General features: G+C 37.7%; 1 protein-coding gene across 4 annotated transcripts in view; it reads left to right on the top strand.

Annotated features, from left to right (window-relative positions):
* PLA2R1 (phospholipase A2 receptor 1) overlaps window positions 1-24,453 on the top strand; it is a 117,788-nt gene that overhangs the window by 34,883 nt on the left and 58,452 nt on the right. For all 4 annotated transcript variants that reach the window (XR_005081831.2, XR_005081830.2, XM_037140427.2 and 1 more), the window contains exons 7-11: window positions 3,264-3,458; window positions 4,804-4,961; window positions 7,259-7,357; window positions 11,030-11,142; window positions 22,119-22,288. Coding sequence is in view for 2 of the 4 variants with exons in the window: in XM_037140427.2 (XP_036996322.2) it covers window positions 3,264-3,458; window positions 4,804-4,961; window positions 7,259-7,357; window positions 11,030-11,142; window positions 22,119-22,288 (735 nt within the window). In the remaining 2 variants the exon portion in view is untranslated. The remainder of the gene's footprint in view (window positions 1-3,263; window positions 3,459-4,803; window positions 4,962-7,258; window positions 7,358-11,029; window positions 11,143-22,118; window positions 22,289-24,453) is intronic.

Genomic DNA, 24,453 nt, shown 5'->3' with positions numbered 1-24,453 from the left:
TATGAAAATATTTTTGTCCTCTCTTTATAAAAAATTTGCATTTGTGGTCACTCTGCACTGGAAAAACAAATATGCTTCCTTTTCTATTTTAGTTTTGAGTTTTATTGATAGTTGCCCTAGAAATTAAATGGAAAAAGGACTCATGGACAACAGTGTGGTGATTGCAGGAGGTAAGGGGAGTCTAAGGAGACTGAATGGTAATGGAAAAAGAATACAAAAAAAAGTAAATTAGAAAACAGTTGTATAAAATTCTTTACTTCATTGATTTCCTATCACATGCCATATCTCCTAATAGTAACACATCTTCATCCTGAAATAACTACAAAACTTTTAGGGGTAAGTTAAATACTAACTAATTACAATCTAGCACCTGGAAGCCCGATTACTTCTGTTCTTAAGATCTATCACTTTTTTTTAGTTTCCGTGAGAATTAATGTCTTAACAATAAGAGATAAAACATAACGTTAAAAGAATCATTATCAGCATAATCAGAAATAACTTCAGACTTAAAATAATAAAGCTGAATTATTATTTAAAAATATTATTCCTTATAACTAAGCTTTAACTTTTTATAACTAAGCTTTAACTTCAAAAAGCTTTAACTTTTTGAAGTAGCTAAAGGGTACTGTATTGCAGAATATGGGAACAGGGTTACTGGAAGCATCTTGCTATTTTTCTATAGAGAGATTTTTTCATTATTTCAATAACATCCTGAAATTGCTGCTGCTGTACTTGCTCTTACTCTCCCTCTCTTCCTGTCTTTTTCCTTTCTCCCTTTCTTCCTTCTTCATTTTTTCATATAAATGTTCGAATATAGTTGTCTTCATTTTCCCACCACCACTTTTTCCTGCCCTACCTACCCACCCCCACCTCCTATCCACAATCCTACCCCCCTTTGGCTTTGTCCATGGGTCCTTTATACATGTTTGTTTATGACCCTTTCTCTTTTTTCCCACATTATTTCCCTCCCCCCTCCCCTCTGGTTACTGTCAGTTTGTTCTTTATTTCAATATCTTTGGTTATATTTTGCTTACATGTTTGTTTTGTTAATTAGGTTCTACTTATAGGTGAGATTATATGGTATTTGTCTTTCACTGCCTGGCTTACTTCACTTAGCATAATGTTCTCCAGTTCCATCCATGATGTCATGAAGGGTAGGAGCTCCTCCTTTCTTCCTGTGGTATAGTATTCCATTGTGTAAATGTACCACAGTTTATTGATCCACTCATTTACTGATGGGCAGTAAGGCTACTTCCTGCACTTGGCTATTATAAATTGTGCTGCTGTGAACATTGGGGTGCATAGGTTCTTTTGAACTGGTGTTTCAGGATTCTTAGGGTATATTCCCAGCAGTGGACTTGCTGGGTCAAAAGGCAGTTCCACTTTTAGTTTTCTGAGGATATTCCATACTGTTTTCCACAGTGGCTGCACCAGTCTGCATTCCCACCAACAGTGCACTAGGGTTCCCTTTTCTCCACACATCTCCAACACTTGTTTGTTGCTTTGTTTATGATGGCCATTCTGACCAGTGTGAAGTGGTATCTCATGGTGGTTTTAATTTGCATCTCTCTGATGGCTAGTGATGCTGAGCATCCTTTCATATGTCTCTCGGCCCTCTGTATGTCCTCCTTGGAGAAGTGGCTGTTTTTTATCTTATACCCTTCTTGCATTCCCTCTTTCCGCACTTCTTTTCTTCTGTTTTATTTACTTCCCGGACCCACTAACTGAAATCAGAGTCCAGAAATGAGGGTAGTTAAGCTAAATTTGTTTCGATCAATTATGTTGCTTCAAGTTCAACAAAATTTTTAGATGACCCAGTCCAGCATTTTCAAACTGTGTTTCCAGGATCTTCAGGTTCTTTGCTCTACTCCGCCTCTGCTTCAGTCACAGAGGCTCCTGCTTTGTCTCTTCATCTTTCCTTTAGTGAAGTTGAAGGTTGTATTTTTAAAAGGGTTCTGTGACTCATTTTTTAAGATTGAAAACCACTTGGGTGAATGATATCTAAATGTCCTACATTCTTCAGCTGTGATGCTAATTGCTGTCAGAGTTCAGAGAAGCAATTTTAAAAGAAATGTCTTATTTCCCAAATAGCAGTGGAATTATAACTAAATTAGTCCTTAAGGGAGGCACTCAGTTGTGGTTCATCAAATAAAGTAAAAACGCTCTTACAAGGTTGGGAGAAGGTCCTGGAAGAAGAAAGCCAAAAGTGTATGAATACCATTGCCTTCCCTCCAATGACAAAGCATCATGATACTATTATCCTTTAAATCTCACCCAGAGTTCACATGAATCCAGAGAGACATGACAGGCACTCTGCCCGACCCTCAAGATGACAGCTTTGTCATCTCTAGAGGGACTGGCCAGAGTGTCAGACTCTTTTCACATGAGGATAAATATCTACCCCCATGTACCGTACATAAAATACCATTTAATTTGTGGTCATAATACTCCTTTTTTGTGTGAAAAGATTTTAAAAATGGAGAACTCTAATTTGTAAATTTTATAACTACCAAGTCTTCTTACCTCTTTGTGCTTTAGATGTTTCATTTGGGAAATGAAGCACTGAGATCTATCATGTCTTAGACCTAGATCTGGGTCATAGATTGCATCCACTCTGAAGAGCTAAAATCCTATAATTTATAAGTTACTCTTTCATATGTTTTCTATTTTTCAAAAATTCAAAGTAGTCATATTCTGTGATTATATTTATTTTTATATTAAGAGTAATGAGGCCCAGGCGAGTGTAGCTCAATGGATTGAGCGCAGGCCTACGAACCAAACAACTGCGGTTTGATTCCCAGTCAGGGCACATGCCTGGGTTGCAGGCCAGTTCCCAGCAGGGGACGCACAAGAGGCAAGAACACATTGATATTTCTCTCCCTCTCTTCCCTTCCCCTCTAAAGATAAATAAATAAAATCTTTTAAAAAAACAACTTAAAAAAAAGAGTAATGAGTAATGAGCCTGACCAGTGTGACTCAGTGGGTTGGGTGTCATCCCACAAAGCAAAAGCTTGCCGGTTCAATTCCCAGTCAGGACACATGCCTGGGTTGCAGGTTCAGTCCCCAGTCAGGGCACGTACATGAGGCAACTGATTAGTGTTTCTGTCTCACATCGATGTTTCTCTGCCTTTCCTTCTTCCTCCCTTCACCTTTCTCTAAAGATAAGTAAATAAAATCTTTTTTTAAATAGTAATGTGTTATGTTTGTTAAATGTGGGAAGTGATATTTTTTTTGTTATTGTTATTATTTTTTGGTTTAAAAAGAAAAAGATGCTTGGAAATATTATGCCACCCACTGTGAGCCTGGCTGGAATCCCCACAGTCATAATTGCTATAAACTTCAGAAAGAAGGAAAGACCTGGAACGAGGCTCTGCATTCTTGCCAGTCCGATAACAGTGCCCTGGTAGACATAGCTTCACTAGCAGACGTGGAGTTCCTTGTGACCCTCCTTGGAGACAGTGAGTGCCAAATGTCTTTGATTTAAGAGACGTGAAATATAATGTAGGAACTGTCTTTGTTAGTGGATTAAAAAATAAATCAAGCTATTACAAGTGATTATTTGTGGCATATGTATCTGAAGCTTCTAAATAAGACTCAGGACTGCAGATTCATTGGGTTTTTACAAGATACACACACAGAAGCTTTGTAAAAGCTCACATATGCCAAATATATGACATGTTTTTACATATTTTCAAAGGGGAATATATCATTTTCTGAAACTTCTAATTTAAAGGGAAAAAAATTTAAAAACCTAAACCTGTAATTTAGTTATATGGCCAGTAGATAGCAATGGTGCACTGTGGTCATGTAATCTGAGCAATAAAGGGAATTGGTGAGACAAATAATTGGATTCAAATAGCTTTAACCAGCGAAAATAGGTCATTTATCTGGTGCGATGGTTTCCAAGCTTTGCAACATGTCTGGGAGTCCAGGTTCCTAGGCCTCCACGCAGCTTCTGTTCATCAGAGCAGGTGTGTCTCTGCCTGTGTCACGTATTTAACACAGAACTGTGCCAGAGAATATTGAAATCACTGACTTAGAGTAAATTTTAAAAAAAAAACCTCTCTAGACTCTATTCTGATGACCTTCTCAAGTTAAGTTTTAGTTTAGGATGAAATCAAAACCTGCCTCTGTCATTTCTCCTCACCCTTCCCATTCAGGCTTCAAAGAACCCCGTGGCTGCCTCCATTGCAACAGGGCACTGGGACATCTGTCTCGGCTGTGCAGGGTCTTTTCACCCTGCCTGGGCAGTCTAACTTCATCTATGTTTCAGGCAAGCCCATTGTTCCCATTTGCACGCTTTTAACAGTTTCTGCTCCTTTTTCCCAAGGGGAAGAAAGAAAAAGAAGAAGAAATGTATCATAAAGCTAGACTACCATTAAAAGTTATTTTGTATGTGTGCCCTTTTCTAACCCAATAGACCTTCCTATTTTTCTCTCTCTAGGCAGAAATAAAAATAGACCTTTCAGATCTACTTTCTCTCTAGTAGCAGGAACTGGAGTCCCAGCAACCTGACTTGCTTTTAAGCATTGTCCTGGCATGGTCAGGGCTTTTGGTCCCACTCCATCTCACTTAACAAGGCCTGTATCAAGCAGATCGGATAGTACTGTATAGGGGGAAAGGTATAAGCAGGTATTTTTACCAAGACTTAAACAGGTTTCATTACATGAAGAAATCACTTGCAAAGTGATTTGCAAGTATATTTTGGTATATAAACAGGTACATTTTAGTAATAGCCCCAGTGTAATATCTCCTTTGCATATAATAGAATTCCTGTAAGTAATTTATATTTATCTCTTACAGAAAATGCATCAGAAACATGGATTGGTTTGAGCAGCAATAAAATTCCAGTTTCCTTTGAATGGTCTAATGGCTCCTCCGTCACCTTTACTAATTGGCACACACTTGAACCACAAATTTTTCCAAATAGAAGCCAGTTATGTGTCTCAGCAGAGCAGTCTGTAAGTTTATTTGTTTGTTCAGTGTTCACTTTGCTGGACTTGTACAGAGGGCCGCCGACACCAGGACTTGGGCCGTGGCAGAGACCAAGCCAGGCACAGGCCCTGCTCCTCACCTAACTTCCATGCTAGACAGTAAACATGTGGCCATAGAAAAATCAGGGTAGTTGAGAAGACTGAAAAATCAGTTGTCATGAGAGTTCTGAGCAAATGGTTGACATGAGGGTGAGAAGCTTGGGTTGGGGCAGCTGCCTCAGATAAGACAGTCAAGGAAGGCTCTCTGAAGAGGTAACATTTAAGCTGGGACTTAAGGAACAACAGCTAAAAAAAAACTCTTGAAGAGTAAGAAGAACATTCCACACAGAGGCAGCTAGTGCAAAAGCTTAAAGGCAGTCCAAGGCTCACCATGTGTAATGACAAAAAGAGGACGAGTGTGTTGAGAAGGGGTGCATGGTGAGGGGGTGGCAGGAGGTGGGGCAGGAGGAATGCGAAATGTGAGGCTTGTGGGCCCCATACAGGAATCACTATGGAGCTTCAAGGAAATGAAGTCACTGTGGCTGCTACATAGAGAACAGATTGGAGAGGGATAAAATGGCAGCAGAGAAACCAATTTGGAGGGTACTCCAGTGGTTGAATTGGTGTAGTGAATGTGGAGACAAGCAGACAGATTCCAGGACCCTCTGGAAGACAGGAATTGTTGCTAAATGAGAAGTGGGGGTGAGAGAGGTAGGTTTTCAGCTCGAGCAACCACCATTTTGGAGGACAGTGGTGCCGTTATCTACAATGGTGAAGATGAGGGGAGGAACTGCAGTGTTGAGAGATTACTCTGGGGAGTGATGGTTTGTAAGTCCATTATTTTCTTAACATAAAAGACTTTCAACAGTGTGTGCAACCTCTGAAAACTGTGAATCAGTGGAAAATCTTGCTCTTTTCCTGACATGAGTGTAATGGTCCCAGTGGCCTTAATATCACACTTAGCCCTATTCTTTAGCTACTCAATCATCTAAAACATCTGATTATGCAGAATTAGTTTAATCCCAAGCCATTCGAAGGGTTTATTATATGTTAAGAATAGACTTACTCTTTTCGATCAGATATCTGTGGAATTTACTGGGATATGGAGGGCATCCTCAGTCTTTCAAACCACCAGAATACCATATCAAATTCCTCCAAAAAGCAGTTTATCCATGTTCCTTAAACAGCTTGACAAAGTAATTGTGCCAGCCAAACACAGAACATTTCTAATCACTTACTTTTATGATGTCTTTTATTGTTCTGTCATTTCAGGCTGTCACAGACATGTGTAGTTACAATTACACTGGTAAAGCAGTGTCTCAGAGTCACACTTGAGGAAAAACAAATAATGACCTCTCTAAATGTTTGTCCTGGGTCTAACTCTGCTGAAAGATACCACGATTTGTTCTACAATATTTGATGCTTTGTTGGTTCATTAGTTTTGATATAACAGAGATGACCTTCACTCCCTACTGACGTTCTCACATTTTATTTGACAAACATGGACATTTCACTTCACATGCTCACAGAGAAGGAGCCAACATTTGGACAGAGAAATTACCTTTAAGAGAGTAAGGATAGGTATTAACATCACCAGGTGTGTGGGGACAACGTTGCTGTAAGTGTGATACGTGGTGGCCCCTTATTGTTGGACCAGTAGCTCCTTAAACAGTTGATCTATGAAAAGTAACATTTATTCCCTTGAAGTAGAATGTAATGTGAATATAATTATTATAATTAAAAAGTTACCTAAGCATGGTTGAAGCCTAAATTTAAAGACGAGAACCTGGGAAGTTATCTATCCAGTCATCCTTCCACCCAATAGTTATTAAGGAACGACAGTGAGCCTTATACTCTCCTGTAACTGAGGACCCCATTGGGAAGGTCTGCAGGGCTTCTCTTTATTACTTAATGCAAAGTACCGAACCTAGTCCTTGGAGTAGGAGTAATAATGCGTGCCTCAGAGGAACGATGAGGTAATAATATATGAGAGTCACTCATGGTTAAGCCTGGCACACACCAGAAAACTGGTTGCTCCTCCCCGGGTGCCTACCAGTCCAGAATGGCACGTCCCACAATTGTTTATGTGCTAGAGAGAAAGCAGGACCTCCCACTCACAAGTAGAGAGAGCAGCAACACTTTCCAACGACAACACAAGGTCCTAATACATTACTCCATCCTGTAACACTTATTATTAGTCATGTTTTGACACAAAATAATTGGTGTTGCCTATCAGCATCCGTAATGGGATGTATTCATTCAGCTTGTAATACTTTTCCCTTCAGGAAGGACACTGGAAAGTTAAGAATTGTGAAGAAACACTTTCTTACATTTGTAAGAGAGCAGGACATGTCCTTTCTGATGCTGGATCAGGCTGCCAAGAAGTAAGTACCATTAACTTTGTGATTTAGGTGCAGGGACTTCATAACAATAATTTATTTATCATCAACTTAAAGAGAACCTCTCTCTCCTGCCCTTGCTCCCCTTCCCGCTATTCCTTTCTTCCTTCCCTCCTCCATTTTTTTTCTGAATGTGGGCTACATTTAACAAAACAATGATCGCATAATTGGATTTACAGCTAGAGTCACATGAAGGATTTACAGCTCTGTGAAGATTTTCTTGCCATCCTCTTCAACTGTTTCTTTTGATTAAAAAGAATGCGAATGATTCTATCATGCCATCTGTACATCGATGAGTGTCATGTAGTGCCCTCCCTTACTGGGGTTCTCATGGTCATCCAGTGGGATGTCAGGGTATGGCCAATGCATTCCTTTGAGTCAGAAAGTGAACTTCTGTATCCAAACTCTCGCTCCCCTGTTCACTTTCCTTAAACTTAAATATTTGACTAGATACAATAAGGGAAAGAAGTGTGTGCTCAAAAAATATGAGGGGGGATCCCAAAATATCGGAATTTATTTGTAAACAATTGTGTATTTATTTTAACATGTTTAAACTCCAGTCGCCTTCAAAGTACTCTCCATTTGATGCAATGGAGACATTGGAGACATGTCTCCAAAAAATGAAGACATTTTTTCCACTGCTCAGAATAGTTTTTGAACTTGTTAGTTTTAGTGCCTTTAGTGCTTCTGCCAGTTTTTGTTTCACCTCTTCCACATGGACAAAATGTTTCCCTTTGAGGACTTTTTCCCTGAGGGAAACAAAAAACAGTTGCTCAGAATGCGATCAGATGAATAGGGGCCTGGGGGTCATGCCCTTTTTGGTCAAAAAATGCCCAACACTCAGTGCAGTGTGGGCAGGTGCGCTCGTAAATCACCCATCATGAAATGGACAAACACACTGAAAGAGTCTTCAAAAAAGGCTCTTTAGTCTTCAGAAAAATTCACTAAAGCTAAACACAGCTTCTTCCAACAGTGCCAGCTAGTACGCTGATACAGATGGGTCTCTAGACCACTCACCTAGGAAGGGAAGCCTGTACTATGTGGGGCCAATCCTCTAGAAGTTAATTCCATTTCTGTTTTGGGGTTTTTTTGGATTTATTATTTGGGAAAGGGCTAATAAAAATAGCATTTTAAATAATAAAGAGTTTTCAGTACTTTAAATAATAAAAAATACTTTAGGTTTAAACTTACAAGGTAGAAAATTATGTTTTAAATTTCTTAAAATACATTTAATATTCTGCAGTAAAGTTACCAAAAAATACCTATCAGAGTCTTCAATACATGCCTTCTCTCTCTCTCTCTCTCTCTCTCTCTCACACACACACACACACACACACACGAATTTGGATTTTAAATATTGGAGATTTTTAGCTTGTATGAGTATCAACATTTTCCCAAACTGGGTTTCTATGCAGGCCTGCTTGAATTCTTATCTTTTCTAATCCTATTATTTATGTTCTGATTAAACAAACTCCGTCTCTCCAAAAACTGTATTTTATTTATTAATCAATATTTAAACAAACAAATCTTCATACTCTCACTGAACAGTACACATGCTGTAGCTCACATCTTACTCGACATCTTACCTAATAATTATAATTCCTGAATTAGTTATAACTGATCAGTAATATAATCTCTATCTAACCAGAAATACTGAAAAAATTATCTCAATATGTCTTTCAAGGCAATTGAAAGGACAATTAACTTTTTACGCAGCAGAAGCAGAACTGATGTTCTGCTCAGACCTTGTCCAGTTTCCCTTTTCTGGCCAGCAGTACCAGCATGTACAGATTCTGGGTTCAGACCCAGTTCTCTAACTTTATTGCAAAATTCCCATCTCTTTTTGCATCATTAGTCTGTGAGTATGGTTTCAAAAGATTCCTTTCTTTTAACCAATTGCTTCAACGTAAATCAGTAAACAGTCTGCACATACAGACTGTTTATAAATTAATTTATAAAATAAGTCTTGATCATTTCAAAGCAAAGAAAAAGATTTATTTTTCCATCTGAGTCGCTTCTGGGGGGATTACACAATATGAGCAATTATCTCAGTATTGTCATCCTCACTTCATGTAAAATGAAATGGTACTTCATGTACAAAGGATACATGGATACAATCAATTATTCTTTCCACTTTCATTATATGTACAAAGGCTTATAGTAAAGAGTCTTTGTGTTTCTGGTTATTACTATGCCACAATTTTTTGAGCTGGTTCAGTTCTTAGATTTTTTTTTTTTTTTTTTTTTTTGCTAAGAAGCCTGTGATCTAAAAATTACTCCTGAAGAAAGAATACTTTGTCAGAAAGGTCAAATCATCAGGCTCCTCCACCTGTTCTTCCAAACACAAAAGCAGTCCCTCCTCTGGCCGACCGTGTCTGGAGAGATCCCTGGAGGGGCTCTGGCTGGAGCTCTCAGCTACCCACGCAGACCTGGCTGGGGTCAGTGTTAATGGTCAGTGACTTCAGAGCACAGCCTGGCTGGCTGGCTGGGGGCTCCTATAATCCACACCTTGTTCAACAATATGTTTTGAACTAAAATAGCTGATTTCTAAAATAAGGTTTTATTTAATTTATGGCAAGACCAAGATTATAGCAGAAATCATTTTATAGATGATCAAATTCCAGCAAGCATTGGCATGACCCGAAATAAAGTGTATTTTTAAATTGGTGACTATGCAAAAGCAGGTATAACTGGTGTGATTTTATTATGTTGAAAGGAAAAGAAAGAAAATAACTCAGTCAAAACATAGAAAACATAGAATGTATGTCTCCTATACTACATAATTTTTAAGAACAGCACCCTCCATTGCTGCCAGGGAGGAGCCACAGACCACACATTTGTCATTTTTGTCTGAGTACCACAGCTTGCTTTCTTCCTTTCTAAAAGGCTAGCCAATCGATTTAGGAAAAAAATTTGCCAGAAATATATATTCTGCCCAGTCTCTATTCGGATGCATTATGATCCAGCCGAGACTACCCTAGGTTGCCACAGAATTGGGTTCCAGGTCCCCTCATCTATGAGTCTGTGACTATCCAAGTCCTGAACCTCAGCACATCTCAGGGGGATAACAAGAAGTAACCAGAATGGAAGAAAGTTGGGGGAAATATACATTGCGATCTAGGTGCATGTGTCCTCTTTGCTCAGACTGAGACCCTGTTTCTGTTCGGTGGTCTCTGCCTGCACTGTCTCCTTTGAGTCTCAGGGAGGCCCCATGGACACTGTCACTACCTGGTTTACAGAGACATGGAGAGAGTAAATAAAGTCACATAAGGGCAGAGCCAGGGTGCAAACCCATGGAGTCTGTCTTCAGAGGAAACACTCTTAATTTCTACCAGCCCGTAGGAACCATTGGTATGAAATTCTGTAGGTTTGACCTCCCTCCCTCCCTCTGTGTGTGTGTCTGTGTAGGAGACCGAGCAAGATCTTGAGAAAGTGCCCCTTCCTTTTCATTTGCTTTTAGGGTTTTAGGTTTTAAGAATTAAATAAATCTAGAAGTGGCTATAGCTAATAGCATTACCAGTTAGAGTCAATACAAAGATATCAAGACAAAATTAAGTTTTGCATGGGTCGGAGAAGAAAGATAAGTAAGTGATAAGTGAGAATATACAAGAAAATCTTACTAAATTAGATTATGTCTTTAACTTTCTTCTTTTTAAGGGATGGGAGAGACACGGTGGGTTCTGTTACAAAATGGACATGGTCCTTCGGAACTTTGACCATGCGTCCAGTGGCTATTACTGCCCTCCTGCACTCGTAACCATTACGAACAGGTAAAGTAGAAGTTTCCTCTCAGAAACATGACTGTGCTTTGACATGTGGGTTCTTGGAATAATAAAAATCTAACCATAGTCAGTAACTCATCAAAATGTAAGTGTGCTACACACTGGAGTATTAGATTATGTCGATTACACATTGAGGTGAATTTAAATTACACACTGTGATTCCTAAATTGATTTTTGAGTAACAAATAGTAAAATTTAAGGTGACTTTTACTTCCCATAAACATTTATTATCTGCCTTCACTAATATATTGTTATATTTAGATTTTATCTTCTTTGTATAATAGAAAAATGTTATTTAATATTACATTTTTAAAATTTAATATGTGTGAGTCACGTTGTGTTTTTTAGTTCTATTCCCCCTTCAACAAAAGTAAGTATAACCGAACTGGAGGTTTCCAATGGTCGGTCAGGTGCTTCCCCACTGCTTCTTAGGTCTATGAGTAGAGCTAGTCCTCTCAGTGCACAGGCGTCTTCTTGATGCAATGCTGACGGAGGAGCTGGTTGACACTCCATGCAAGTCACAGCAGGCTGCCGATGTGCAACAGAGGGTAAATGCACCAACAGCCAAAGTGACCTCAGCATCACTGTCATATCAGGAGGACAGTGAGGGCTGTGCAATTGACTCCTCCCTGCTGAAGACAAAAGCAAGATAGAACTCTTCAGCAGTTCCACAGGAAAACTATATCTGCAAGGCAAATCACTTACTTTTTTACTGGCCATTGCCTTTAAAAATATATACAGATACCAGGAAATGGGACAATAGTGCTATGGTTTCATCTAGAGACCCTTTAACATAGGTCTAACCTGCAGGAGGGACTCCTGTGTGCTTTCTCTGCTCGCCCCACGTAGGGAGTCAATATTCAAAGCCACCAGTATTTCCTTCCCCCTTACCTTCTTGATTTCTCACTCTCTTTCCCAGTTGTCCTCAGAACAATGCACAGAAAGTCATATGTGTAAGTGAGCACACACACATCCAGGAATAAATGGACAGTATTTGGCAAAATAAATTGCCTGGTGAACATTTTATGCTTAGGAGACCCTTGCTTGGGAGTATAGCTCTACCTTTGATGTAGCTAGTACTGTCTTTAGTTCTGTCATTGTCTTCCCAGAATAGCTACCAGGTGGGGAAAAAACCTTTATCCTCAATTTGTTAATCCACCCAAAAGGTTTCAAGAACCTTAGGTTGGAAGTCTTCAGTCAGTGAGTCAACATAGGACTTTATTTAGGAGCCGGAACAATGAAACTATGATCTTTTGTTAATTATTTTTTAATTAATTATGTTTTCCCTGGTGAAAATAAGCCTGTTTTGTGTTTTTTTAAATGTTGATTTGCTTTCCTTTCTTTTTTGTTTGTGTATATATGCATGTTTATGTTAATTGAGTGCCTGTCACATACCTGTTACTGTGTTAATGACTTTTCATATGTTATCTGACTTTGTAAAAGTTCAATAGTCAAGAGTTTATTAGAAAATTTTTTACTGAACATCTATTTTGTGAAAGGCACCATATTGGCATGTTGTACAAAAGAAATAAAAGGCGTGGTGTAATTGTCCAGATGCTACTTGCAGGTCAGCAGCTAAGATAGATATATCTCATATTAATAGATATATAAAACAAGTAAAGAAAGTAGAATAACACAGTAAGTGGATAAACTCAAGGTGACATCACAGATAACCCACAGTGCCAAGATGACTCCAGGTAAGGCAGAAATTTGTTAGAGCTCAAACACTTCATTTTCTAAACACCTCTGGGGACTTTGTGCAAAGGATAGAAAGTGTTTAGAAAAATAAAATACTGTTTCATTTCCCCCCAATACTGGATACAAAAGTATGCTATGAATATTTAAAACTTTTCTTTGAATAATTGTATTCAGTAGTCAGTACTCATGTCTGGTCCAACTCTATAGCAGAATTATGGCAGAGGTAAGTTTGTTTTTGTCCCAGCCTCAACCTCCAAGGCCCACCCAGGTGACCTTGTGCTGTCATGCTGTCAGTCACCAGCCAAGCCCCCAAGTTACCCCCAGGGATGCATCTGTCCCAGGCAGGTAACATGCATGTGCACTGTGCTGCAAACATTCCTACATCCAAAGCAGTGACTCCAACATGGGACATGCAAGTTGAGGGAAGGAAGGGCCCCATACTCCTGATTTTATTCATTCGGACCCCAACAGCTAAGAAATAAAGACTTACACTGTACTGCTCTTGGGTGACAAAACATGTTCAAATATTTTCCAACAGCATCTTTTGTCTGGGAAAGTTAGGCAGTAGGTGGAAATTCTCCTCAGATCTAGCAGTGTCCACTAGCAGCCTTGGTAATCATTTTCTTCCATTACTGATTTCCCTTTGAGTTAAGACACTCCTGTCACTCACCAGCACCCAACCTTGTAGTTGCTAATTGATTTTCCACTCTTCTGCACAATTGAGCGACAGGTTTGATGGGCACAATTAGAACCACCTGCTACAAATTACTTGTTTCTTTTGTTATCCTGTAACTGCTCCTGGTCTAGAACTTTTAACGCTTTGTGGAATAGAAAGGAAAGAAACACAAACCCTTACTGCTGAATAACAGAATTTTATTTGCTTACATACTGTTACCAAGTTTTTTAATGCCTGGCCACTTTGCTTCCAGACAGAGGATGAATGCCAAGCTTGAGTTCCAAAGTTACCATGGATAATTGCCTAACCACATGTATGTCTAAATCTTGAATCAATCAGTCATGGAATAGGGGGTACAAAATAATCCAAATGCCATTCAATTTTGTGAATTTTGCCAAAAGTGAGAAATACTGCCATGTCGCACTTTCTCCTAGGTTTAAATATGCATTATTTTCCAATGTATTACAGTTCTGCTATTTTCCTGCAACCACCAAATCTCCCAAACATATTTGCACTTAACTTCCTTATTGTGGTAGAATATACATAACATAAAATTTATAATTTTAACAGTTTTTAAGTGTTCAGTTCTGTGACATCAGTACTCACTGTATAGTGCAACCATGACCACTGCCCAACTCCAGAACTGTTTTTATTTTCCCACACTGAAATTCTGTATCCATTAAACATGAACTCTCCGTTTCCACTTGCCCTCAGGCTCTTGGCTACAATTTTAATTTTTGTTTCTCTCTATGAGGTTGACTACTCAAGTTCCCTCACAAGTGGAATCACACAATAGTGGTCCTTTTGTCCCTGGCTTATTACACTTAGCCTAATATTCTACAGGTTACTCCATCTTGTAATGTGTCAGAATTTCCTTCCCTTTTAAGGCTGAGTAATAGTCTTTCGTACGTATGCACCACATTCTGTTTATCCATTCATCCATCGATAGACATAAGATGCTTGCACCTTTTGGCTATTGTGAATAATGCTTCTCTGAATATGAATGTACGAATACCTACTGAATCCCCATTTTGCACACGTTTGGGTAATATACACAGACATTGAATTTTGGATCCTTTGAGGTATCTATTTTTACACACCTCTTACAATGGCTACACCATTTCACATTCCGACCAGCTGTGCCCAAGGCCCCTGTTCCTTCACATCCTGGCTCGCACTTGTTCTTTTGTGCGTTTTAATAACAGACATCTTAATGGGAGTGAAGTGGTATCACACTGTGATTTCAATTTACATTTTTGTAGTAATTAGTAATATTGAGCATCTTTCACGTGGTTATTGGCATCTGTATACCTTCTTTAGAGAAATGTCTATTTAAATCCTTGGCCCATTTTTTTAATCCTCACCTGGGGACATCTTTTTCATTGCTTTTAAAGAGAAAAGAAAGAGAGAGAAGCATCCTTGTGAGAAAGAAACATCGATTGGTTGCATCCCATACATCCCTACCAGGGACTGAACCTGTAATCCATGTATATGCCCTGACCAGGAATCAAACCCTCAACCTTTCAGTTGTGGGATAACACATCAACCAACTGAACTACACCAGCCAGGGCATCAAGGCCTTGGCCCATTTTTTAATTAGATTGTTTGTTCTCTGCTACTGAGATGTAGGATGTCCTTAAATAGTCTGGATAGTAATTCCTCACCAGATACATAATTTTCAAATATTTTTTCCTATTCCATATTCCATGAGTTGTCTTTTCACTGTGTTGATAAGCAAAGTTTTTAATTTTGATTAAGTCCAATTTATCCATTTCCTATTTGCTGCCTCTGCATTTGGTGTCATATTCAAAAAGTCATTGCCAAATGCATTGTCATGAAATTTTTTTCTATATTTTCTTCTAAGTCTTTTATATTTTTAATTCTTACATTTAGGTCTTTGATCCAAGTTGAATTAATTTTTGTAAATGGTGTAAATTAAGAACCCAACTTCATTCTTCTGCAGGTAGAAATCCAGTTTCCCCAGCATCCTCCCTGAAAATATTGTCCTTTCCCCCACTGTCTTGGCGCCCTTGTCAAAAATCACTTGACCATATACGTGAGGGTTTGTCTCTGGGTTCTGTACTCTGTTTCACTGATCTATACATCTTCTCTATGCCAATACCACCCTACTTTGATTACCAGACTTTTTATTAAGTTTTGCAGTCAGGAAGTGTGAGACATCTACTTTGTTTTGATTTTTAAAAATTTTTTGGTCTTTTTTAATTTAATCCTTATTGTATTTTTCTATTACCATTTAGTCCCCTCATACTTTGTTTCCCCAAGGAATCAACACACTGTTGTCCATGTCCATGAGTCCTTTTTCCTTTTTGCTCCCTCTACCACCTGATGTCTTCCCCAAACTAGTTGTCTTCCTGCTCTCCACCTGAGTCTGCCTCTGTTTTGCTTGTTAGTTCAGTTTGTTCATTAGGTTCCACATATGAGTGAAATCACATGGTATTTGTCTTTCTCTGACTGGCTTATTTCACATAACATAATGTTCTCCAGAACCATCCATCCTGTCACAAGGGGTAAAATTTTCTTTTTTTTTTTTACAGCCAAGTAGTATTCCATTGTGTAAATGTCCCATCATTGTTTTATCCACTCATCTACTGATGAACGGCATTTGGGCTTCTTCCATATCTTGGTTATTGTAAATAACACTGCAATGAACACAAGGGTGCTTAAGTTCTTTTGAATTAGTGTTTTGCGTTCCTTAGAATATATTCCCAGAAGTGGGATCGCTGGATCAAAAGGCAGATCCATTTTTAATTTTTTGAGCTATCTCCAGACTGCTTTCCAGAGTGGGGGCACCAGTCTGCATTCCCACCAACAGAGCAAAAGGGTTCCCCTTTCTTCACATCCCTGCCAGCACTTGTTCTTTGTTGATTTATTGATGATGGCCATTCTGACAGGTGTGAGATGACATCTCATTGTGGTTTTAATTTTCATTTCTTGCATGATTAGTGATGTTGAGCATCTTTCCATATGTCTCTTGGCCATCTGTATGTCCTCTTTGGAGAAATGTCTATTCAGGTGGTTTCTACATTTGGTGTTGAGTTTTGTAAGTTCTTTATAAATTTTGGATGTTAATCCCTTATCAGATATATCAGCAATTATGTTCTCCCATTCTGTGGGATGTCTTTTTATTTTGTTGATGATTTCCTTTGCTATGCAAAACCTTTTTAGTTTGATGTAGTTAGTAATAAACCTAGTCAAGGATGTAAAAAACCTGTACTCAGAAAATTATAAGACACCGAACAAAGAAATTGAAGAAGATACAAATAAGTGGAAGTACATACCATGTTCATGGGTAGGAAGAATTAACATCATTAATATGCCCATACTACCCAAAGCAACCTATAGATTCAATGCAATTCCTATCAAAATTCCAATGACATATTTTACAGAACCAGAACAAATATTTCAAAAATTTATATGTAACTATAGAAGGCCCCACATAGCAACATCAATCCTGAGAAAGAACACAGTTGGAGGAATCATGCTACCTAACATGAAACTATACTATAAAGCCATAGTAATCAAAACGGCATAGTACTGGCATAAAAACAGACACATAGGTCAATGGAACCAAATAGAGAGCCCAGAAATAAACCCACACATTTATAGTCAATTATTATTTGACAGAGGAAACAAGCACATATAATCAGCTGAAGATAGTTAATTCTATAAAATGGTATTGGGAAAATTGGACAGATACTTGCAAAAAAATGAAACCAGGCCACCTTCTTACATCACACACAAGAATAAATTCAAAATGGATCCAAAACTTAAATGTTGGACCCAAAACCATAAAAACTGTAGAAGAATACATAGGCAGCAAAATCACAGACATTGCTCATAGCAATATTTTATCAGATATTATCTCCCCAGGCAAGGGAAACAAAACAAAAGTAAACACATGTGAGGACCATTTTGTTCTTGTTTTTCATGTTCGTTTTGCTAGTCAGGGTCCCTTAAAATTCCATATGAAGTTTAAAATGAATTTTTCTATTTCTGCAAAAAAAAAATGTTGGGATCTTGATAGAGATTACATTCAATCTATAGATTGCTTTGGGTGATATGGACATTTTAAGAACAAGTCTTCCAATAAATCAACCGGATTGATTTTCTATTTATCTATGTCTTCTTTAATTTCCTTCAGCGATATTTTGTAGTTTTCAATATGCGAGTCTTCTACCTCCTTGGGTAAGTGTATTCCCAAGTGTTTTATTCTTTTTGATGCTATTACAAATGGAATTGTTTTTGTAGTTTTCTTTTTATTGTTCATTGTTACCATACAGAAATGCAACTGATTTCTCTGTGTTGACTTTTTATCCTTCAACTTTAGAGAATTTGTTTATTAGTTCTAACAGTTTTTATGTACAATGCAGTTAACTTTCTTTTCTAAAAACACATTTTAATTATACCCCCTTTTAAATTATACAATAAAAACATTCTTACTGATACAGATTCATGCAAGCTAGAGAATGTGGACTAAAAAGTGAAAGTGTACCCTCACCTCCACTATCCCTCTTCCCAAACAACCCCACTTCACTTCTGAAAGGTAACTTCCATTAATAGTTTGGTATTTACTCTTACATGTTTAGTCCTTATGTGTATTTTCTAGTTCTACATTTCTCTTCCAGAATTTTGCAAGAAGCAATGCTCAAAAAGCTCAACATTTCTAGTTCTTGAGGAGTGCCACCAAAAACTTCTTGCAATAATGATCATGATGTGTGTCTCCCATTTAAAAACTACTGATATCCAATTTTTATTCTTTATTTTAAGAAAAAAGAAAGAAATTTATCATCTTATATTAGTTCAGCAATAGAGTAATTTATTTGAAACCGGCATTAAAAATACTAAGTTGTGTTATTGGGAGAAACCCAATCACAATGACTCAATTCCAAACTGAGCCAGGTCATTATATATAAGGACTACCACTGGGGTTTTTTAATTGAAATAGCTCTCTAGCAAAGCTACTTCCAAATGTATTACTTTTTCAATCTCTTTTTTCAGGTAATACAAACACAATCACTGTAGTTTTGCTGCTGCTAAGTACTGTGTTTTTTTCACAGACAAGAAACATCTTTTTTTCAGCTACATATGATGCCAGCTAAACTGATGAAAAAAATATATAGTGTTCAATTAGAGATTTAAGTATAAAATAGCTTTTTGAAGTATACATTTTTAAAATGCAAAATGTTCATTCTAATATAAAAATGTTTGTCTATGTATGCCAAAAATACACATTGTGATCCTCAGACTGCATTTTTAAATTAAAAATTAATGTTTAGTGCCATGAGCAACAATTTCCTGTCAAGCCGATAGAAGTTCAAGATATATTTTTCTTGCTTACACTAAAAATGCACATTTGATGTTTTAACTTGTTAAAGAAGCAGATTGGCAAAATTAATTTCTGATTCTAAGAATTTTCCCCTACAAAATTTGAGTTCATAAGTAGGTATACACAATTGAAATATTTTACCATTTTTTAAGAAAAAACAAAAAAATGCTCACTGAATTTTTTAGAGATAACATTTTATCCTGATTCAAATAATAATAATAATATAAAGCCATGTACATATGGTTTTCGTTGTTCCTTAAATCATGACATTTGAATTAAATAACCTCAGATAAAACAAACAAAAAAGCCAGATATTATAAAACTCCAGAATATTCTCAAATGAAGAATTTTAAAACACAAACCCAGAAAAGACTTTGAAAGGTCATCTGCTCCATCAACACTTCTAGTGTTTGAAACCAAATAAAATATTAAAGAATATGAACTGTTCTCCTGTTTCTTTATCAGTTGAAAATAGGCACTGGAGAGATTGCATGCTTTTATCCAGAGTCAATTTCCTAGAATATATGGTTTAGAAGAAAGATATATTTGCTGAATTTCTTTATTAACAATGCCATCTTCTTGGCCTGACTGGTGTGGTTCACTGGGTTGAGTGTTGTTCTGTAAAGCTAAAGATCGCCAGTTCAATTCCTGGTCAGAGCACATGCTTGGGTGGCAGGTTTGGTCCGTGGTTGGAGCATGTACGGGAGACAACCAATTGATGTTTCTCTCTCACATCAATGTTCCTCTCCCTCTCTTTCTCCCTTTCTTACCCTCTCTAGAAATAAATATTGGGTCGGCCAGAAAGTTCGTTTGCTTTTTTCCTCATAAGATGGCTCTAGTAGTGCTTAGTTCTCATTCGCTTCATTTGACACAATTTTGTTAGAATATATTGTGACAGCTGTCATATCAGAGTGCATTAAAAAAACTTACCAACATTGGTAAATTTTTGTATAGCCATTTTAATATTGAAAATAGAAGAAAATATGCAACATTTTCGGGATATTGTGCTTTCTTATTTCAAGAAAGGTGAAAACACAACTAAAATGCAGTGACGTATTTATGCAGTGTGTAGAGAAGGTGATGTGACTGACTGAACATGGCGAAGGTGGTTTGCGAAGTTTCTCGTTGGATATTCTCGCTGGACAATGCTCCATGGTGGGGTAGACCAGTTGAAGTTGATAGCGATCAAATTGAGACATTAATTAAGAATATTCAACATTATAACGTGGGAGACAGCCAACATGCTCAAAATACCCAAATCAGTAAAGTTTTTGGTGAAAATGAAAATGGCCAACCCAGTAAATAAAATCTCTAAGAAACAAAACAAAACAAAACAAAAGCCATCTTCTAAAATGGACCGAGGAAACTAGAGTCCTGTTTTGATTTAACAATTTTAGGATTTAATATATGAGTGTTATATGCAACTACTTAAAAGATAGACTTGCCAATTAAAAAGCAGAAAGCATCTATCATTTTAAGCAATGATAAATGGAGATAAGATAGTAAATCAGAGTGGACTAAATAAATCTAAAACCAACAAGGGACAGAAGCAAAATATTTCATGAATAATGCTACTAGAGTCCAAGTCCACGGACGATATTATTCCTCTTCATTTTCTGATAAATGTTTTAGTACATGTAAAGCTAAAGAACCAGCAATACCCCTTGAGTTTTTAGAACCAGCACAGTGAATGGTGGTCCTACCCATAGCCTTCATCGTGCAGTGCCTTGCTGATTTCCTAGCACAGCAATTTCAGGCACTGGGCATGTTAATGATGCAACTAGGCCTCAGAGGGGAGAATGTCATGAGAATGTGAACCAATGGAAGTATGAGGAAAATTACAATAGTATCTAGACAATATGTAGCTTTATCTACCTTCCTTTTGAGGTACATTTACAGAAGTCTCTGCCACTGCGATCTGGTTAAATAAAGAACTTTTTTAATTTCACATATGTGCTAGTCATACTATTAATTAATAGAGATACCTACAGAAGATATTTACTAAAGCATGATGAAAATGCATGTGCTCTGCCGAGATGAGTATCACAGACACCTAAGGCCATTGCCTGTTGCTAGTGATGTTCGTAAGGCTATTTAAAACTTTACTCCTTTGTGTTTCTCTTTCCCTCCCCTAGTTCCATTGAGACTTCTCTATTCTTGAATGACCCCATTGCTTTTTGCTTCCCTTTGCATGTTAGGGATGCGTGACAATGAAAAAATCCAAAATTGGTTGAGAAAGTCTAATTTGCTTTCTTGTTAGGTTTCTTGGGCAAGTTCAGCAGGCCTTTCCTTTCCCACTGACTCTGCAAGGTCTGGCCCAAATCACCACTGTTTGAAGTGTTTTCTTCCAAACTTTATATGTGCTGAAAATAAATTTTTCAAGATAGTTTACAATTTAGCTTAAAATTTCAGTGTTAGTTACATTTTAATAAAATTTTTTTTTGCTTAGGTGGCCATCTGAAAGCACATATATACATTTTCTAGATTTTGCTTCTGATGCATTTGTGTTGGGAAGGGAGCATTTCCACCAATCAATGAACAGTAGTAACTCATTCAGTTGTTTGGAGAAAATATTACTGGATATGCTTTCTTGGGCTTATTCTTGGGGTTTTAAATTTATCTTCAGTGAATTTGCACATCTGAATATGTTTGAATAAGTCAACAACTCCATGTTAAGTCAATGGCTGTGTGTGCCTGTGAACAAACTCCTTTGGGAGACATAAAAGTGCTATTTCAACCTCTGTTTCATTCTCACCAGGCAAGTGTGGAGGGTGGGTGCCTTGTGAACTCTCCTGGCAGATGCTCATTCAGAAAAGCATGACATCCTTTCTTCTCCCCTCTATCTAAGCCCCATCTCATGCACATTACGGGACGGTGTGTGTTTGTGGCCTGATTGCAAAATAGGCAATCAGGTGCGTGTTGTGCCCAAAATGTATAATTGCTGGCTTTGTGGATTCTACCACCTACACTTCAAAATGAGAGTGGAACTCTATTCTTTGAAAGAATTAAGTCTGTCTATAAGAGTCAAACTCAACCTCACTCATGCATTTCTGGGAATCACACTGACATTTCACTTTTATTAGTGATGTCCAAAGTCGGTGGGTATTTTTCTGCTCTGTGTTCTAAAGAACGCATGAGAAAATGTTTATTCTGGTACCATTCTGTGCACCTTATTATGTTTTAATGACATTTTTATTGCCCAGAGGTTTACTATAATAAACATTTCCTTTTTCCCCTTTTAAGGTTTGAACAGGCTTTTATTACCAGTTTGATCAGTAGTGTGGCAAAAACAAAGGACAGTTATTTTTGGATAGCTCTCCAAGACCAAAATGACACAGGAGAATACACTTGGAAGACAACAGGGCAGAACTCAGAGCCCGTGCGCTACACACACTGGAATGCACATCAGCCCCGTGAGTAGAGGGGACTGGGACATCACCATTCTCTTCCGCTTTCTTTGCTCCAAGTTCCTTCTACCTCTTAGTCCAACTCCTTTGATTGTTCCTGAATATTTTCTTAATGTGTATATTAACTAAATGATTACCACAGGTTCTCAAGGGGTAACATATATGGCTGGTCATTTTATAACCCATGTGAGTCATTTGACATGTTGACAAGGTATATATACATTTGACAAAGGTATTTATACATTTGACAAGGTATAAATTTATCGCTAAAGACCACACATGCCTTTATATAAGCAGAAGTACAATTTCTCCCCCTGAAATTCTTTCCCAGAATTCCAGGGGTTTACTGATTCAAGAATAGTTCCTGATACTTCACAGTGCATGGGCACAGTAAGTGGGCACATGTGGGCACCTTGAATCAGTTTGTGGTCACCGCTATGTGACTTTCTGAGGAATGGTGACCCATCACTTAGGTAACATTCTTATTAGTCCATGTGCTCCGTGGACTCCTGTGGTATCTTAGCAGGATTCCAGAGTTACAGCTCTATTAACTCACTCTTGTGTGCTCAGCTCTGGATCCCAAAGCATGAAATTGTGCCAGTTTAAGCAGTTTTGGAGAAGCTAGGGGCTTTACCCACAGCCTACACTAGGCCCTGTGGAACCAACCTTAAGCCCTTGTATTAAGCTTAAATTACCAGCCTAGACTCAACACCCTGTTACTTCAGCATGAATTCCTGTTTGAGTGACTTAGTCACTTTCTTTCCTATGGCTCTCAGTTAGTGCTATTCCAACAGATGATAGGCAGTGGGTTCCCTGTAAATTTGTAACTAGAGGAAATGGGTTAGGGGCCCCATCATGCTCTTCCCTGAGAAAGATAAATATCATGATAACAATAACAACTATTTATATCAAATACTAGTCAAAGGGCTAAATATACTAATGAAAAGATGGATACTTTAGACTGAGTCAAAAAACAAGACCCAATTATATGTTGTCTAGAAGAAACCCACTTTAAATATAAAGACATGTATAGATTGAAAGTAAAGGGATGAAGAAATACTAATATTAATCAGAAGAAAGCAAGAATTGCTGTATTGATTTCAGACAGAACAGACTTCAAAACAAGGAAAGTTTTCAGCAATAAAAAAGAATATTACATAGTGATAAAAGAGTCAGTATTCTAAGACAGAACAATCCTTAATGTATATGCATCTCACAACAGAGTGATAAAATACATGAGGGAAAACTGTTAGAACTGCAAAAAGAAATAGATACATCTACTATTATAGTTGAATACTTTAACCCTCCTTTACCAGAAATGGACAGATCCAGCAGCTAAGGAAATCAGTAAGGACAAAACTGAACTCAACAGCACCATCAGTCAACTAAATATTATTGACATCTGGAGATTATTTCATCCAGCGACAGCAGACTACACCTTCCTCTCAAGCTCACATGGAACACTCAGCATGGTAGACCACATTCTGGGGCATAAAACACACCTTACCAAACTGAAAAGAGTAGAAATCGTATACTTTCTTCTCTCAGACCATATTGGAATTAAACTAGAAAGCAAGAGCAGAAAGACAGCTGGAAATTCCCCAAATACTTGGAGATTAAACAATAGACTTCTAAATAACATGTGGGTCAAAAATAAAATCTCAAGAGAAATCTTAAATATATTAAACTAAATGAAAATAAAAAATAACAATTTATCAAAAATTTTGTGAGATGTGTAGAAAGCAGTGTTTAAAGGGAAATTTTTAGCATTGAATGCATATATTAGAAAAGAAATATCTAAAAGCAATAATCTAAACTTTCACCTTAGGAAACCAGAAGAAGCAGAGCAAATCAGCCCTGATTTCATGGCTCAGTTGGAGCATCCTGCCATGTTCCAAGGGGTTGCAGGCCTGATCCCCAGTCAGGGCACATACTGAGGTTGTGACTTTGATGCCCAGTCAGGAGGCAGTCTCTCTCTCTCTCTCTCTTTTTCTCTCTCTCTCTCTCCCTCCCCCTCCATCCCCTCTCCTCTCTTTTCCTCTTTCTGAAAATCAATAAAACCACATCCTTTGAGTGAGGATTTTAAAAACAGCAAAATTAAATGTAAAGTAAGCAGAAAAAAGAAATAATAAGAGTCCAAGCTTAAAAATCAATGAAATTGAAACCAGAAA

Source organism: Artibeus jamaicensis, unplaced genomic scaffold (genome assembly GCF_021234435.1).
Source record: "Artibeus jamaicensis isolate MK-2021 breed Jamaican fruit bat unplaced genomic scaffold, CSHL_Jam_final contig_936, whole genome shotgun sequence".
Taxonomy (NCBI): Eukaryota; Metazoa; Chordata; class Mammalia; order Chiroptera; family Phyllostomidae; genus Artibeus; species Artibeus jamaicensis.
The sequence above is the reverse complement of the archived record's forward strand: the minus strand, read 5'-3'. Positions and strand labels throughout refer to the sequence as shown.